Source organism: Chlorocebus sabaeus, chromosome 8, assembly GCF_047675955.1.
Source record: "Chlorocebus sabaeus isolate Y175 chromosome 8, mChlSab1.0.hap1, whole genome shotgun sequence".
NCBI lineage: Eukaryota > Metazoa > Chordata > Mammalia > Primates > Cercopithecidae > Chlorocebus > Chlorocebus sabaeus.
In genome coordinates, this window is record NC_132911.1 from 78343617 (window position 1) to 78360813 (window position 17197).

At 38.0% G+C, this 17197-nt stretch overlaps 1 protein-coding gene across 3 annotated transcripts; it reads left to right on the top strand.

Annotated features, from left to right (window-relative positions):
• Nucleotides 1-694: 694 nt before the first annotated feature.
• Nucleotides 695-16834, top strand: GDAP1 (ganglioside induced differentiation associated protein 1). Of its 3 annotated transcripts, none has more exons than XM_008000916.3 (6): nucleotides 696-888; nucleotides 1570-1762; nucleotides 10371-10544; nucleotides 11813-11907; nucleotides 12868-12982; nucleotides 13941-16834. In XM_008000916.3, exons 1-6 carry the CDS (start codon nucleotides 772-774, stop codon nucleotides 14321-14323), a joined length of 1077 nt encoding a protein of 358 aa, XP_007999107.1. In that variant the 5' UTR covers nucleotides 696-771; the 3' UTR covers nucleotides 14324-16834. The 3 variants fall into 3 exon arrangements, with proteins under 3 accessions (XP_007999110.1, XP_007999107.1, XP_037856305.1); XM_038000377.2 differs by having other exon boundaries at nucleotides 713-888; nucleotides 1570-1617; XM_008000919.3 differs by lacking the exon at nucleotides 10371-10544 and having other exon boundaries at nucleotides 695-888.
• The last annotated feature ends 363 nt before the right edge of the window (nucleotides 16835-17197 follow it).

A 17197-nucleotide genomic window follows, 5' to 3' on the forward strand; every position in this document is an offset into this window, starting at 1 on the left:
TATGAGAGAAACAATAAAATTATTATTCTTACTTAGAAAATGGAAAAACCAGGACATGAACTTAGGCAGTACTGTTCTAGAATTTTTGTGTTTAACAACTAGGCTATTTTATATCGCCATTGTTTATTAGCTGTTTATGACAAAAACAGTTTTTTTGCATGACTCCATAGTGGCATCTTTTTTTTTCTTTTACAAAGCACAGTTATCAAAATCAAGTACGTAACGGTTTATACAAGACTATTCTCTCATCTACAGCAGTTAGTCAAATTTGAGGAATTAGTTCACTAATGTCATAGTAGCATCTTCTAATGAAAACTCATAGATTCTTTTCCTGTTGTTTTGTCGACCGGAACTTCCTTTCCAAAAAAGGAACAGGCTCTAAGTGCAACCCTAAGTATCTTGGGAAATTGCTGCTTTTATACCTGAGCAACCTCCAAACCGAAGAGTAATTTGCTATCACCATTTTTCCTTACGGCCCTTCATAACCAGGGTCTCATATTTTTGATGTTTTTCTTCTAAAAAAGACAAAAAACAAAAAACAACCGTTCAATTGCACCTCCCAGGTGCACTCGGGGGCTTGCCAGGGGCTTTCCGGGCGCAGACCAAGCGTTTTCGCAGACTCAGCCGCCGGCGGAACTACATTTCCCAGCGGGCCGCGCGCCCTCCTTCCGGCAGGCAAGGCTCAAAACCCGGAAACGCCTTGCGGGGCAGTGTGGGAGGCAGAAGCCCAGGGCGGACAGGCCGGGCCCTCCCGCGCTCTCTTACCCCGAGATGGCTGGGAGGCAGGAGGAGCAGAGAGGGAGCCCGCCCTTGAGGGCGGAAGGCAAGGCCGACGCGGAGGTTAAGCTTATTCTGTACCACTGGACGCATTCCTTCAGCTCTCAAAAGGTACAGGCCTTGGCGGCGGAGGGTGGCGCGGATCGGGCTTCAGCACTGGGACAGCTCCTGCTGGTTCCCGCCTAGAGAATCCGTTCCACCTAGAAACCCGCCTCCAGCGTCCTGACCCTGGGCAGGCCCTCCCTCCAGGATGCGCCCCGGTGGGGAGCGGGGAGAACCGGTCTGAGATAATCTTATGTGGCTATGACCCAGGCTCTGCCTCTCGCGAAATGCGACAAAAAAAGCATCATTTTCAGTATTTAGCCTGGAGGCCTTGCCTGCTGGGCTTCGGAGAGAGGCAGAGGGAGGTGCCTTCGTGCACCCTTATCGTCTGCGATCTCTTCTGCTCTCTCGCATTCACTTTCTTCAGCAAGAACTGATGTACCTACATGTCAGGTTCTTGTCTGGGGAGGGCGCATAATCAGGTTTAGGACACCAAGAAAGTGGTGGTGATGAGGAGGGTGACTGTTTAATGAATACAGTAAGAATCATTTCATTACTTATTTTGTGTTCTTCTCTTAATTTGTTGAATATTGTTCTGTACTTGTTAATTCCAGGAATAGGAATTGTTAAAACGACTGTTGAAAATGTCAGTAACACAGGGAAGGCCAGAAAGGTTGCTTAGCGGTGTCCAGGGAAGTCATTTAATTGAAAGCTTACACGTGTTGTAGTAACCAGTGTGAACTCTTCCAGGTGCGCTTGGTAATTGCTGAAAAGGCATTGAAGTGCGAGGAACATGATGTAAGTCTGCCCTTGAGTGAGCACAATGAGCCTTGGTTTATGCGTTTGAACTCAACTGGAGAAGTGCCTGTCCTTATCCACGGGGAAAACATAATTTGTGAGGCCACTCAGATCATTGATTATCTTGAACAGACTTTCCTGGATGGTAATGTTAAGGCTACTTGTGATTTCTTGGATTTACTTTCAACACAACTATGTGTTCCCTTTCTCTTTTTCTCTCTCTCCTCTCTTTCTCTTGTGTCATGATGGTGGTTTGGGATTAAAAACCTTTTCCATTTCCATAAGCGCACAAATAGGTCGATAACAAATTTTGTATAAGCTTGTATAATGCTATTTAAAAGAATTTCATTCAAAGTACAAATGCTAATGTTGAAACTTAAAAAAAATTCGCTTGCATAAAACTGCAGATGTGTGGTTTGTGTTGGAGATTTCTTAGCCTTAAATTCATAATATTCTAAATGTGCATTATGACAATTTCATCGAATAAACCAAATGGTTTCACCTTAAAAACAAGGGGGGAAAAAGAGCAACAAATCTTAAAGGAGAATAGGATGTTAGTATACCTGAGTTCTTTGCCCCAGTCACTTCTGAATTGTTTGAATTTTATATATTTACTAAGGAATTATAGGGCTTAAATTTGTATAGTACATTTAGGTAAATCATTTATTGACAGCTTATTATGTGTCAGACATTTTATAATTTCTATACTATGTTGTCTTCAGAAGAATCTATCTGAGACAAGTTATTCCCATTATGTACATGAGGAGAAAGCAACAGGGTTGCCCAAAGTAATATAGCTATTGTATGGCAGAGTCTTTGGTCTCCAAAGCCTTCATACTATACTGACTGTCTCCCTGTAGTCCTTGTCACTTACACATTGTCTTGCTTGTTCCTAATAGTAATCCTTTGAGGTGAACGGTAGCTTCAAGGATCTACCCAAGATTACACAGCTGATCACAACGGACATTGTTGAGAGCAGAACAGGGGGCTCAGAGCTTCCAGCTGAATGCTCTTCTAAAAAGGCTGTGTGAGATTGTTACGTTTCATCTGCTACCGGTTATGTTGATGTTAATAGGGTAGGGTGAAAGCAGAGCCTAGCCCCAAACTACAGGAAGCTGACAAAGGAAATTACTAGGACAAAAAAAAGTCTCGGGTACTTAGAAGGAAAATGAGTATGAGGCCTAGATGGTGGGCAGTGGGGCGGGAAAGCCCAGGGAATTAGATTAGCAATGGGCTACACCTGTTCTTAATCTAAGTGCTAGTCCCCTAGGATTGTGATTGGAGGTTTTAATTAAAGGTAGCTTTGGCTTAAACCAAAACATTTAATGAGGTACTTTCTTTTCATCTTTATTTGCTATTCCTTGTTAATTAATATGCTGGGGACTGTACTGAAAATGACGACTAGTTCATTTAAGACAATTTTTCTTAATCTTGAGCTTTTTGGAAATGGATAAGTCTGTTAATAATTTGTATTTCTTGGGAGATGTAATTATAATTGAACAAAACAAAATAATTGTGTTAATAATTCTATTTTAAATGATCAAAAACTTTAAAAAGGTATTCTAAATGGAAAATCCCATTTAAGTTTTTTGGTAGCATTGCTTGAACTGCTTCTACTATCATCATTTCCCTCCTCCCTCCACTCCTTACACTGTTTTTCCTCTAAGAAATTCAGTGATATAAATTATATTTACAACATAGTAATGTTACCAATTATTAGGTTTTCTTACAATTTTCCTTAGTCTTTCTCTTTTGCTTTTAGTACAGAATCATAACAAAGCAGAAATATGTTCTGTGTCCTGCTAAGTTGTATTTAAATAACCAAACAAAGGAAATGCTAACTTCTTTTGATTACTATTTATTGAATTAGAAGAGAAGGCACTGTAGGCTGTGACAGGATGGAAATACGGAAACCGCAGACTTTAATTCTGGTTGAAATATTATTGTAACTCAGCAATCAAGAGTCCTAGCTTTTAGTCTGACGCTGCCACTAACTTGTTGAATGTCTTTCAATCAATTGGGAAGGACGAAAAAACGATTAAGGTACCCAAAACTTATGGTAGATAGGAAGACAGCAAGAGAACAATAGTTTATATAAATCAAGGCTGTTACATAAATCAAGGTCAAGAAGAAGTTTATCTCAGAGTACTGAAGTTTTAAAAAGTGTTATCACAATTAAGATACTTTAAGAACTCATGGGGAATGAAAGACAACATAGACAAACATCCTATTGTCAAAGACAGGGAAAAGTGAATTCTACCAATCCTTGCTACTTACTGTATGTTCCCATTCACCAGCAGCACTGGCATCACCTGGGAGCTTGTTAGAAATGCAGAACCTTAGGCCTCTCTGCAGATCTATCAAATTAGAATCTTTGTTTTAACAAGAGCCCCAAGTGATTCATATGTACATAATGTTTGAGAGTACTGCTATAAATTAGTGTTTAGTTAAGTAAGCACTGGTGTAAATTACTGTCTTTAAATCTGGCAGAAATCTAGAATAGATTGTGAAAAGTTATTTAAATATGTTTAAAATTTTTGTGTATCTCAGTGAAAGGAACCAGTTTAAGTTTTACACTGCTGGAGAATGTCCCTAACACTTTTAAAAAACTGTCTGTTATGTGCCAGGCATGGTTCTAGGTATAGTATATCTTGATTTAAGTAGAACATTTGAGATTACGTTACATATACCCTTGTGGAATAAAGGCGCAAATATAGCTAGAGGATTGTAATGCACATTTGCAGATGAATAAACTACCATATTAAAGAATATTAATTTATAGATTTCTCATACCAGATTACCTCTTCAACTGTAGACTCTCATTTTACTTATAATTGTTTTTATACTTTATTTTAAATGTTTGAATTGTACACCACTGTATGTACCATGAGGTTGGGAACAGTGTATCTTATTAAAAACTATCCCCAATGCCTTATACAGTGAATGTTTCTTAATAGGTGCTTAATAAATATTTTGAATGATTAAAATGAGTGAATTATTGAAACAGATGTTAGCCTGGACAGGAATCCATTGTAATGTTCTTGTAGGCTTCTGTTTTGACTTGAGCCTAACAAGTCAATGATTTGAATAAAGACATAGAAGAAATAAGATTACATTTGTGAATGACAGAAAAGATAGTCAAAATGATGACTAGCTTATAAAATATTTCTTATGGAAATACAACAAAATGGAAAAATAAGATAAAGTTTAACAAGACTAAATGTAAAATGAGTATGAGGAAAATGGGTATCAGGCTTTTGATTTAAAAAACCCGCTGCATTCCAAAAGAATAGGGCACCTGGTTAATAGATAGTAAGTTACCAATGTTAAATGGCTAGTGTGATTTCAGGTTCTTTGAAAATTATAGATTTTATTGAGAACAGGGTGAGTTGTAACTCTCTGCATTCTGAGCTGTTTGGAATAGTTGGCATTTTGTCCAATTATGGATGTAACTTTGAGGAATGTTGATGAGATAGAATAAGTGGGTGGATTTCATGAGGTGTGCAGTTGCCCATGGTCATGACAGGAGACTGTAAGTGTAACCATTCCTCTAAAGAACAGAATGTAGTGAACTAGTATGTCCTTCACTGTTATTTGCTGTCCCCTGTTATCGATCCAGTGGGGATTATGCCAAAAATGATGACTTGCTGATCTGGAGACATTTCTCAACTTTTTTGTGTTTATAGTTACATATTTATATCTTTGTACTTTTGGGATAGTTCATTAAATAATTGGTAGTTTGATAGCTGAGGCAATCCTTTTCAATTCATAGTCTGAAATAGTGAATATCTGTTGGATAATGGCTATGTTTGATTTTTTTTTATTGGAAAGCAGTCATACGGAAGAATGGTATAGACATGAATGATGTTCCTGAGGGCAAAACTTGGGTCAAATGAGAAATTTAGAAGTATTCAGTTACGGCTGCTAAACTAAGAGCTGGCCAAGAGCTGTCTCTTCATTTATTCTTTCAGTAACCATTTATTGGGTATTAATTGGGTGTAGGGTCCCGGGATACTTCAGAGATACTTTAAAGATCTGAAATCATTAGAAGCTTGCTAGTCTTCAAAGGTAATTTCTTTCTATAAATTTGGTGATAATTCCAAATCTGTTCTTAACATATACATGTGCTATTACTGTCCAGTTTTATAGACTCTTTCATGTACATGATGCCTCTTTCAGTCTGGGCATGTGGTGAAGAATAGTTATTTTATAGCAAGCAACTGATAAAGCTAGATGAGGTATGAGAGCAAGCAAACTAGGTAAACTGAGGAAGAATGGATGGGACAAGGTGAATGTATGCACAAATATGGATTTTTCAATCTAGCTATTGTACTCATAACCTCTTTAAAATTTAACTTGGCTACTAATCAAAAATACATGAAATAACTATAAAATATTAGAACATATGTATTACTACCAAGTAACTCTGGTAACGTGGAATCGAGAATAATGGATTTTTGTAATTTAATACAACAGTTCCTTGAACATCACGTTCGTGTCTTATGTCTAGGTATATAATTTATTCTTAGGAAATATAATTTAGTTTGGAAATAAACTATTCTAGTATGATATTAAAATCACATAAATCTTATTAGGATATCTAAATTTATAGATAAAATATTATCTGTAAAATATATCTAAATATTACATTTGAATTTCATCAAATGTAACATTTAAAAAAGAATGTTAATTCTGGTATCACTGTTATATTAAAAATAGTTATTTAAGGAATTACCAATTAACATTTATCTTCATGTTCATCAAGAAAAGGCTCTTGTGTATAGTTGACTATAGGCCTTTTAGCACATAGACTGAAATTGCAGATTAGCACAAAGTATGGAGAAAATATACCATATAGCATGGAAAAGAATATCAGTCTTTATTGTGTCAGTAAAAGTTGCTTTAAAGAGTAACTTTTTTTCTCTTTGTGATTTGTCCAATTTTAGCAGACAAGTGGGGGGTATTAAAATTCAGAGGCCCTCTTTCTATATTATGTGTATCTAACAATTGGAACTGTTTGATAAAGGAGTTTTTGCTTCCATTATTACAAATGTTTCTGTTAAAAGTCTTAACTATAATACCAGTTAAAAGTAGTTAAACATAAAATTTTGACAATAATGCTATAAATTTGTCTCAAAATCCTGGATGCATACAGTGAACTGATATAATTTGACACCAGGTCTTTTTTTTTTCCCCCCTCATCTGTATTTAGATTTGCTCTTTCTAGTTCCAGAGTTGTGACAGTATTGAATTGTAATCAGTTTGCAATCATATCTTTTGCCTCAGGTCATAACTTAATTGTTTAACACTATTGTGTGTGTGTGTGTGTGTGTGTAGATATATATTTATATATCTCTATATATTTGAGACAGTCTCGCTGTGTCTCCAGGCTGAAGAGCAGTGGCATGATCTCTGCTCACTGCAACATCTGCCTCGCAGGGTCAAGGGATTCCCCTGCCTCAGCCTCCCGAGTAGCTGGGACTACAGGCATGCACCACCACACCTGGCTAATTTTTTGTATTTTAGTAGAGATGGGGTTTGACCATGTTGGCGGGATGGTCTCTTGATCTCCTGAGCTCGTGATCTGCCCGCCTTGGCCTTCCAAAGTGCTGGGATTGCAGGCATGAGCCACCACACCCAGCCCATTATTATATATTTTTAATAGCCTAGTGTGTGACTAGTTGAAGGGTACAATATTGTTCAGCTGTGCTATGCATATTATGTACTGATGCAATCACTATACAGTCTAAGTAAAATAAACAGCAAAGGGCTAGAGTGAGGAATGAAATATAATCTGTTTCCATTGAGCTAGTAAGGGAGACTTGAAAATTATACAAATAGACCTAGGGGAGTCTTTCTTGAAAACAAGGCATAATAATGCCTCCTTTATCTGCCTTTGCTAGGAAACATGGGTAACCAGAGTAGTGAATTTAGTAAAATAATGAAAACTTGTGCCTTTAAGCCCCTAATTTCTTTTTATTTTTTTACTCTTGGGAAAACCAAATGTAATTAAAAAAAAAAAGGCTCAGAGCCATTGTTATTTTACTCAGCATTACAGGGACTTGAGAATGTACAGACCCGTTTGTCTCTATTACATGGCTGCATAATGCTTTTATTGTTTCTAATTTTATTTTTTGCTTCTTTTGGTTTCCTCTGCTGTTTATCAGATCTTTCTGCTTTATATCTATCTGCTGGTTTATAATTTGCTGCCTAAATTTATGTGTAATATAAAACTTGTCCCCTACTCAGTTCTTCCAGAAAGTCGGGTCTTGTGCCAACTTATTTGTTCTTCCAGCTTAATACCAAGCCTGATTTCCACTATTGCAATCCCACTCCCCAATGCTGGCACCTCCTCTCATTGCCTGCTTCTTAAAACTCCCTAATTTTCTATCCTGCCCCGGTATGCCTTATGTTGCTTTCCCACTCCTGGTTGAGGTAGATTACTGAGAAAAAAATTCTTGCTTTTAGTATTTTGATAAAGGTGCTTTACGAAAGGACTGGAAAATAAAATAGGATGGGATTGAGAGGGAAGATCTCCTCTATAATTCAAAAGAAATTCCCAGTTGTCCTTTGAAAAATTCTTTTATCAGAAGCAGCAGATACTGCTGTGCTTCGGTTTGAGGAGGAGGATGGCAGCACAGTGCCCCTGTGATACTGGACAGGGCATGGTTGACACTCACGAAGAAAGAAAGATGGGAAGATAACTTGGGTTCAGTGGGTGCTCTGACAGAGTGCTTCAGGAAATAGTTAGATAGTAACGGCACACTGAGTACAAGAAAATTATTTTCATGGATTTAAACATTTGTCCTCCTTGAAGAATTTGGGCTTGGCCTGATGGATCTTCCCCAGAAAGCAATTAGGCATTGTTTTTCCTACTCTCATTCACTTTTCTAGGAAGGAAATGGTATGCTGTTCTGGAGACAAGCCCCAGGGCCTGGCACCAGAAAGCAGCCAGAGCCACCAGCCATTACTTTGACCTTTTGGGAAGCATTTGAAAATGTACTATTTATGATTATTAGCCTGAGGTTCTTGGACCCCTAAAGCATTAGTTCTTAAACTTCTTGGTCTCTACACCCCTTTGTCTTTGAGGACATGAGAGAGCATTTTTTTAATGTGGATCATGGCTATCAATATTTACCATTTAGAAAACAAAACTGAGAAAACTTAAACTATTAGCCTACTTAAGCACAATCCCACTAGCTGTCAGAGTGATAGTGTCATGTTTCCTGTAGCCTCTGGAAACTTCTACTGTATGCTTGAGAGAGACAGTAAGAGTGAAAAAGTAATTAATGTCTTAGTATTTCTATAAAAACATCTTGACTTTGTAAATCCCCCAAACGTGTTTTAGGAAAACCCAGGGATCCTCAGACCATAGTGTGAGAACTGTCGCCCTTAGGGGTTTATGAATAGAATTCAGGATATTTGAGATCTTGGATGGGGAATAATTGTAGCTCTAATATTTAAAGCAATTATTTCCTTCCATTAGCAATGTAGGCACAATCCATGGCAATATCAGGAGTGCCTGCGGCTTTGAAATCCAATAGAAATCACAGATATGTTCATGGTTAAGTTATTGCAGATATCTTAATACTTTGAAATTGTGATAGTTATTAGACCTGACATTTTTTAGGGACAGTTTGAGAGCCAGAGGTAGGAAGAGATTCTGAAGGGACATAGTCCCGACCTTTGGGTTGTATCCTTCACTTTATTCTTTTTGGATAGTCTCTGAAATTAAAATCCTTTGAAGATGTTATGATGGTATAATCAAAGAGAGCATTACATTAGGAATCAGATGACTTTAGTTCTGCTTCTAATTAGCTGTGGGATCTTGTGAGAAATTTTCAGCCCTTGTTTCTCAGTATACGTGTTAACTACTGCAGCGCTTCTCCAGCTCAAGTAATCTATGTAATAACTGGAAATTTTGGAATGTATTCATTATAATTTATTAAACACCTACTACATGTCAAACATTATACTGGGCACTGGGGATTTAACAGAGAGCAGTACATGGTCCCTGCCCTCAAGGACTCTACAGTCTGGATTTTAACTAGCAAATAAGGATGTATGTAGAACCCACTTTCTAGAGATAATTGTTAGAAATTCCTGAGGAAAGTGCACCTGTGATATTTGAGCAAAGGCCTTTCCTGTTCCATATAGATTGTCATTTCACATTCACATGTGTCAGTAGGGTCACTCTTGATGTTGGTTGGCACCTAGAAAAGAGTAACCCATGATTATCTTCCCATAATGAGTCCTCATTCAATTAACCAAACTTTGAGGGCCTTAAGTGTGTGGAGAACTGTGCTAGACTCTGGAATGCAGGTTCCTTTCCCTGAAGACAGTCATGGGGTAAAAAGATGCAATGAATTACAGTGTGATAAGGGCTGTAATAGAGTGTGTATAATATGTTATGGATGTATAGAAGATGGCACATGTGAGCCAGTCAGATGTTGGCAGTTGTAGGAGGTTAGGGAATGCTTCATGGAATAAATGGCATAAATAATTGGGCCTTGAAGGCTGAGTGCAGTTTGCAGGGTGGAGAAATGAGAGAATACCAGTGTGATTATGGTTTGGTATCTTGTCTGGTGCATCAGGCCATTTCAAACTTTGAATGTCTGCGGCGAGGAGACAACGTTCTTTGAATATACAGATATGTTGAAAATGTTAATGAGTGGTTAGTGTTTTTGTTTTGCTTTTGAGGGTAACAACTCATTTGTAACATTTTCTTCAATATTTGTATGTGCGTATTTTAGAAAGAACACCCAGATTAATGCCTGATAAAGGAAGCATGTATTACCCACGGGTACAACATTACCGAGAGCTGCTTGACTCCTTGCCAATGGATGCCTATACACATGGCTGTATTTTACATCCTGAGTTAACTGTGGACTCCATGATCCCGGCTTATGCAACTACAAGGATTCGTAGTATGTAAACATTTTAAAGACCTGGAATTCTGTCTGACACTTTCTTTTAATTCATTCTGAGACCTAGCATGTCTCATGGTCACTAAAAGAAGATTGGGAATAGCGTTGTTGAGTTTGCTTCATGGATGTGCATGTTATGGATCGATCCATGAACCAGTCGTATTAATCTGTGCTTCACTTGCTCAGTTGGACATTTGTTGTCTATAGGACCTGATTTATCAACTCTTGGCTTTTAGGACCAAGCTTGGGTAAAACTCAAAAGAGTGGATTATGGAAAAGTAAAGAATATAACATATTCTCATGAACAGATGGACTAAGAATCTGAAAAGCTGGGATCTGCCTAGGATTATGGGCAGTTGAGTTCATGTTTCTGGTCCTTAATTGTTGTTTCATTATGTGAGCAAACTGGACTAGAGGGTGTCTAACTATTACTCTGTCTCTGTTCAGTGATAGGAGATTTATTGGGATTGAGTTGTGACATCCAGCTTTCTGCCTTCCTCCTGTCATGAGGATAGAGTCAGTGCATGATCTGTGGAACAGGAGGTGTGCTTTATAGCACAGATAATTGGGGATAAGAAGGGACAGGTGGTGGCAGTGGTCACACTTTGGAAATGTTGGTCAGAAACACTCAAACTCAGATCTTCTAAATCCAGAAACCATTTTTCCCCATTATATGATACTCACCTTTATTATTATTATTCTTTTTTTCCTTTTTGATACCCCTCCTTTTCCTCTCCTCTTCTCTCCCTTCCTTCCTTGTCACCACTTCCTTTTTCTCCCTTCTTTACCTTTTTCTTCTCCACTGCCCTCTCTTCCTGCTTCTCTTTCCTCTTATTCCTCCTCCTCCTCTTCATAAGTACCCTTTATATGATGTGAAACAAGAGTTTTCAGTATAATTCTATGACCTACAGTCAATATTTTTTAAAAATAAGCCTTTTTCCTCCCTTCATGTAGGAGTTCATTATAGAAAGCTTGAAAGGTAGAGGAAGGCAGAGCAGCAAGCCTGCACTGAGCATTCTAAAGTGCTGGGCCTTGCTCTAAGTGCTTCCCATGAAGCTTCTCATTTAGTCTTCACCCTGCATGGCAGATACTCTTATGGTTCCATTTGAAAGATGAGGAAACTGAGGCACAGACAGGGTAAGCCCAAGGCAGAGGAGCAGGGCATGAGCCCCAGAGCTCATGCTCTTGCCATTGAGTTTCTCTGCTTCTTGTTTCTGGTGTAGGAGGGAGAAAGTAATTTTCTGTTTCCAAAATGTTTTTATTATCAGGCCAAATTGGAAACACAGAGTCTGAGCTGAAGAAACTTGCTGAAGAAAACCCAGATTTACAAGAAGCATACATTGCAAAACAGAAACGACTTAAAGTAAGTCAATCAGCTGTCCTCAGTTGACACACACTGCATGGAGTAAATGTTCTTCTTTTTGTAAAGTACCGCTATTTCTAGAATATTGTCTTTTAAATATTGCAATTTACTAGTACACATGTTACCTTTGGCTTATGTTCTCCTTTTAGAAAGAACTTTTTATTAGACTTGATATTCAAACTTGATGACAAGTGCTTAACAAACAGATATTGAGCATGCTAGTTGCCAAAAAAGTTATGAAATGCAAAGGAAGTTCATAACATATTCTAGAATCTGTCATTTCAGGTATTCCACCACTGGAAGTCCTCACTAGACCTACATCCCTCCATGTGTCACACTGACTCGCTTTGCCCCCTGAGGAGCATGCTTTATGGTCAGCCTTTCTCCTTCTGTTGATTCCTTCCCTGAGCCCAGCAACACATGCAAGCTTCTCTCATATTAAAAGTGTAGAAAACGGCAGCACTCCTAACTTTCCCCAACTTCCCACCTTCCTTTATCCTATCTTAGCTAAACGAGCTCCTCAGAAGAAACACCTGCACTCACAGTCACTTGACTGATTCTCCAGTTGCCCTTTAACTCCTTTACTTGGACTTCTTTCTCATCCCTGACCTTTCAGCTGCTCTTTCAATTACAGCTGCTGCAATTCTTTTCCTGAGTTGGGCTTGGCAGACAGCTCTTCGTGTCCCTCCCATTCTTTGCCTTCTCTGGTCACCTGGCCTCATAGGAGCTGCCAGTGGGTGGTGGGTCTGCTCCTGCGGCATTTTCAGAGATGGGATATTTCCTTTCAACTTAGCTCTTTTTTTTTTTCCTGAGTTTTTCTATTTCTTCCCGTTGTCTAAAATAAACAGGCTGAACTCTGTAAGAGTTTGTATCTGCTTTGCTTTACCTAGATTTGTTTTTTTAAAAGGTGTAAATAATCTGTTTTGTTTTGTTTTATTTTATTTTTTGGTGGTTGATTAGTCAAAGCTACTCGATCATGACAATGTCAAGTATTTGAAGAAAATTCTTGATGAGTTGGAGAAAGTCTTGGATCAGGTTGAAACTGAATTGCAAAGAAGAAATGAAGAAACCCCAGGTAGGTTCTCATTTGTACTCTTTTTCTCTTTTCAACATGAGTATCATTCATGGGAACATTCTTAGGTCTCACCAAAAATGTTCTGTAATCTGCTTTTCATTATTGTTATTCATGGGCAGTTTTAATTATGATAGCAACAATGATATGGCACCCGGAAAAACCCAGGTGTCTAATTGTAACTTATCTACGTGAAGTAGTCTGCATCTACATGAAGGATTTTTCTGCATAATTTCAATTATGCTTGGGAGATTTTTACCTAACTGTTATACAGATTTGTAATTATAGTAATTAGTTTGGTTGAATAACTTAAGTAATTGCTTGAATGTTCCCTCTAGTTTTTTCCTTAGGCAGGGAAACAGCCTCCAGTCTAAAGTGTAATAAGGGGGCCAGCACATGGGCATCTGTAAACTGGCTGGTAAGCATGCACGTGCCAGTGAACTGGCTTCAAGGTTAAGACATAGGTGTATACACGTGGGCCATTTATGCTACTCTGACTAGAGTTGAAGACTATGTTACCTGTCACAAAAGCTCTTCTGCTTTAAGTGACTAAGAGCAGTAGCCACTGAGTGATGTTTCAGACTCAGCTTTATGAATTTCTCTAAAGCAGAACTGTTTTTATAAACAAGAAGGGTCTTTTAACCAACTTGGAGGCTCCCAACCCCTTAGTGTCCTTTATAAAGTGATAAGCTCAAGTGGCTGCAGTCTTACATAGGGACCTGGATGGCTGACAGACGTCAAGCAAGTCTCCTTTGGCCTAGGATACATTTGCATGGACTTTTTTTTTTTTAAAGCATGAAATTACTCTCTGAGTGTGGCTGTCAAGAAAAATAAATACATATAATGCCCTTCATCTTTTGGTATACTCACACTCACTCTTAAGGCTGAGACCACTGATACCAGCTGGAGTTTGTCTGTAGAGTGCTTGCCTCTAATTCTCTATGTCCCTTTCTCTAATTAGAAGAGGGCCAGCAACCTTGGCTCTGCGGTGAATCCTTCACCCTGGCAGACGTCTCACTTGCTGTCACATTGCATCGACTGAAGTTCCTGGGGTTTGCAAGGAGAAACTGGGGAAACGGAAAGCGACCAAACTTGGAAACCTATTACGAGCGTGTCTTGAAGAGAAAAACATTTAACAAGGTTTTAGGACATGTCAACAATATATTAATCTCTGCAGTGCTGCCAACAGCATTCCGGGTGGCCAAGAAAAGGGCCCCAAAAGTTCTTGGCACGACCCTTGTGGTTGGTTTGCTTGCAGGAGTGGGATATTTTGCTTTTATGCTTTTCAGAAAGAGGCTTGGCAGCATGATATTAGCATTTAGACCCAGACCAAATTATTTCTAGGTTTGTTGGGATCTTATGGTGGCAGCTCATCCAAGCATTTAGCTAGACCTTATGATTGCCGATAGCTCTCTGAGTCTGTCTTATTGAGTAGTTAGCAGTATTTTTTCCTAAAATTCAGAAGTCATCTTTGTTACACAATACAGGGGTTTAGATAGCAATAGGACACAAAATTGCTTCATTCTACAACTGCCAGCTCCAGGCAGAGATAGGAAGGCAAAGAGATAAGAGAAGGAAAAATGAGAGAATGAAGTCTGTATAGGGTAGAGCAATAGAAAGTAAACTTTGGGTGCCTCCAAAATTCATGACTGTCTGTCCCATTGGTAAACCTCACATTTAGTTACTTGTGGCCACTGCCCACACATACACTCCTGTAATTGAGAACTCTTAGGAGAGGACTAGGGAATCACTGGGGATAGTGGGCTGGAGAGAACCCCAGGCTTTATATGTATAGCATCTCATTTGACATCAGTGTTAATTTTAAATGCTTATGAATCACACACATTGCTTTAGTAAGATTAAGTGCTTATATACTTGGAAATGTGATGCTCATTGGAACACATCTGCCTAGCATTTATGTAAAAGTCTTAAGTGATATTAAGATGATTCCTTACCATTTCAGATGGTCCGCAATTTGAATTACCAAGTGATAATGGTTCCTTACTGTTTTAGATGGTGCCTTTGAGATACCATTCCTCTGGATGGTCATGTCCAGTGGGAGGTAGAAAGGGTGACCTCTATAGCCCTCTTCGTGCACGTAAGTGGCATTTATGTGAATGTCCCAGCTAATCACTAGCATGTCATATGGCTGGGTAGTGGGTATTTTGATAACCTGGGAGCACCAAATATGTTCATTCTTCATTTGGGGAGGCTGGTGTGTTAACACAAAAATTGTTGTCCAGATCTTTCATCTGTTTATGATATTAACAAAAACTTGTTAGAAAGGTCTAGTCTTAGCACTTGGCAGTTAATCTAGGGAAGATGAATTAAAAGGATAGATAGTGATGCATACCTGTATTCATTCATGTATGTTTAAGGGATTTGGGGAGGATACCTCAGTTCATCTGGAAGGGACAGTCCCAGTGTGTCCCATGAATAACCATGAAACTGCAGCAAATGGTTTGTGCTCAGAAAAAGTCTTTCATGGTCACAAGAAGGCACCTTGGAGCTGGCCGTGAAGGCCTTAGGAGCCATTTGTGGTGTCTGGTGGGTAGCAGGCATAGAGATGATGTGCCGAGGTCCCTGTGAACAACAGTAGCCAAAGAATGTACTAACTTTATCATTAATAGGAAAGGCATACCTAGGAAGCAATGACTTTTTGATGGTAAAATGATTCTTTAATTCTATTTTGATGGACTGTAATTCTATTTCGTGACCTAGTTATATTAGAAAACCTTGATGAACTATATGTTCCCGATTTACAAAAGATTACTAAGACCTCCAGAGTAAACTCAATCAGACAATAATTGAGTAGCAGCTTTTTAAGTAGTAACATTTTAAATTTGCACATTAGTGTGTCATCATATGGAGTGTCTGAATCTGTTGCTGGTACATACCAATCCATGTACTCATAAGAGCCATAGAACTTATTATTCATTAGTTCATAGTGTTTGAGTTCTTTATGTCACTCTTAGAAACAAGAACTGAGTCGTGAAGAAATAAAAATTGGATTTTTATAAAAATCTCTGAAGGATATTTACCTGTGAAAAGGTTGTTAAGAATAAAAATTAGAAGTCCATGGTTAACTTTTCCTTCAATTTATATTATTCCTGAATCATAGGGAATCTTTATAGAATGTGTTTATAATTTCCTTGTACAGTTTCTTTGGAAATACATTAAAGATAGTGGCAATTTCACATATTTCATGGATACTTGAGTTTATGCTTTTAAGGCATTTGTTTAGGGATACAATGACCACTAGATGTCGCTGTTCATCCAGTAGACTAAGATTGGGTGTTCTTTTTGTTCACCAACTCTTCTAAAATGTTTCGAGCAAAGATAGTAATGACCTCAGTTTCTGGAATAAGGGCATCTTCATCAGATTATTCTTCTGTTTAAAAAAAAGCTTGAGGCAAATGTGACTGATTTCTAATGCTTTGTAAGGGATTATAGTATCACACAATGTCAAGCTAGAGTTAAACATACTATTAGCTAAATAGGCACTTATATATATTTTCTTTTTCATGATTATTGGTGACTGGTCAATGTACTCCTCAATTTCCAAAATTTGTATACATATCACAATTAGAAAAATGCCTGAGGTACTAAAGTTATGTTGGCTTTTTGTGTCTTAACACACATAAATACTGTTATTATTGCGACAGATGCCTTTTGAATCCATTTTCCATAATTGCAGATAGTTGTAAATTGCTTGCTCAATTTTTAGTAATTATTGCTGTTGACACCAGCGTTGTAGATTTTTGGTGTTGTTGAATGCAATAGAGAGACCAAGACACTATTCTGTAAGATCAATAAAAGTATTTGGAAAATAAATATGAACCCTAAAACAAAGTACTCATTTTGTAATCTTTTTTGGAAAACAGATATTTTGTTTCATTTAAAATCAAAGCATCATGTGGTAATTAAAAGGGTAAAATAAGCAGAGGTTAGGTATTCAAGATACTTAGCTATAGGATGCCATATTTTCCTTATAACAAAATTGCTGACTCTTGCTTCATTTAAATATACACACTTAAAATGAATGGCAGCCTAAAGAATAACATGGATCTCTCAAAAAACAAAAACAAAAACAAATTGATCCTGCTCATTAATACAGCTCTTTTGCAGGCAGCCACCTACCATGGGAGAGCATGAAAATGATGAACACTGAGTATTTATCTTTGCAAAATAGTTTTCTTACATGTTTACTGGGTTTCA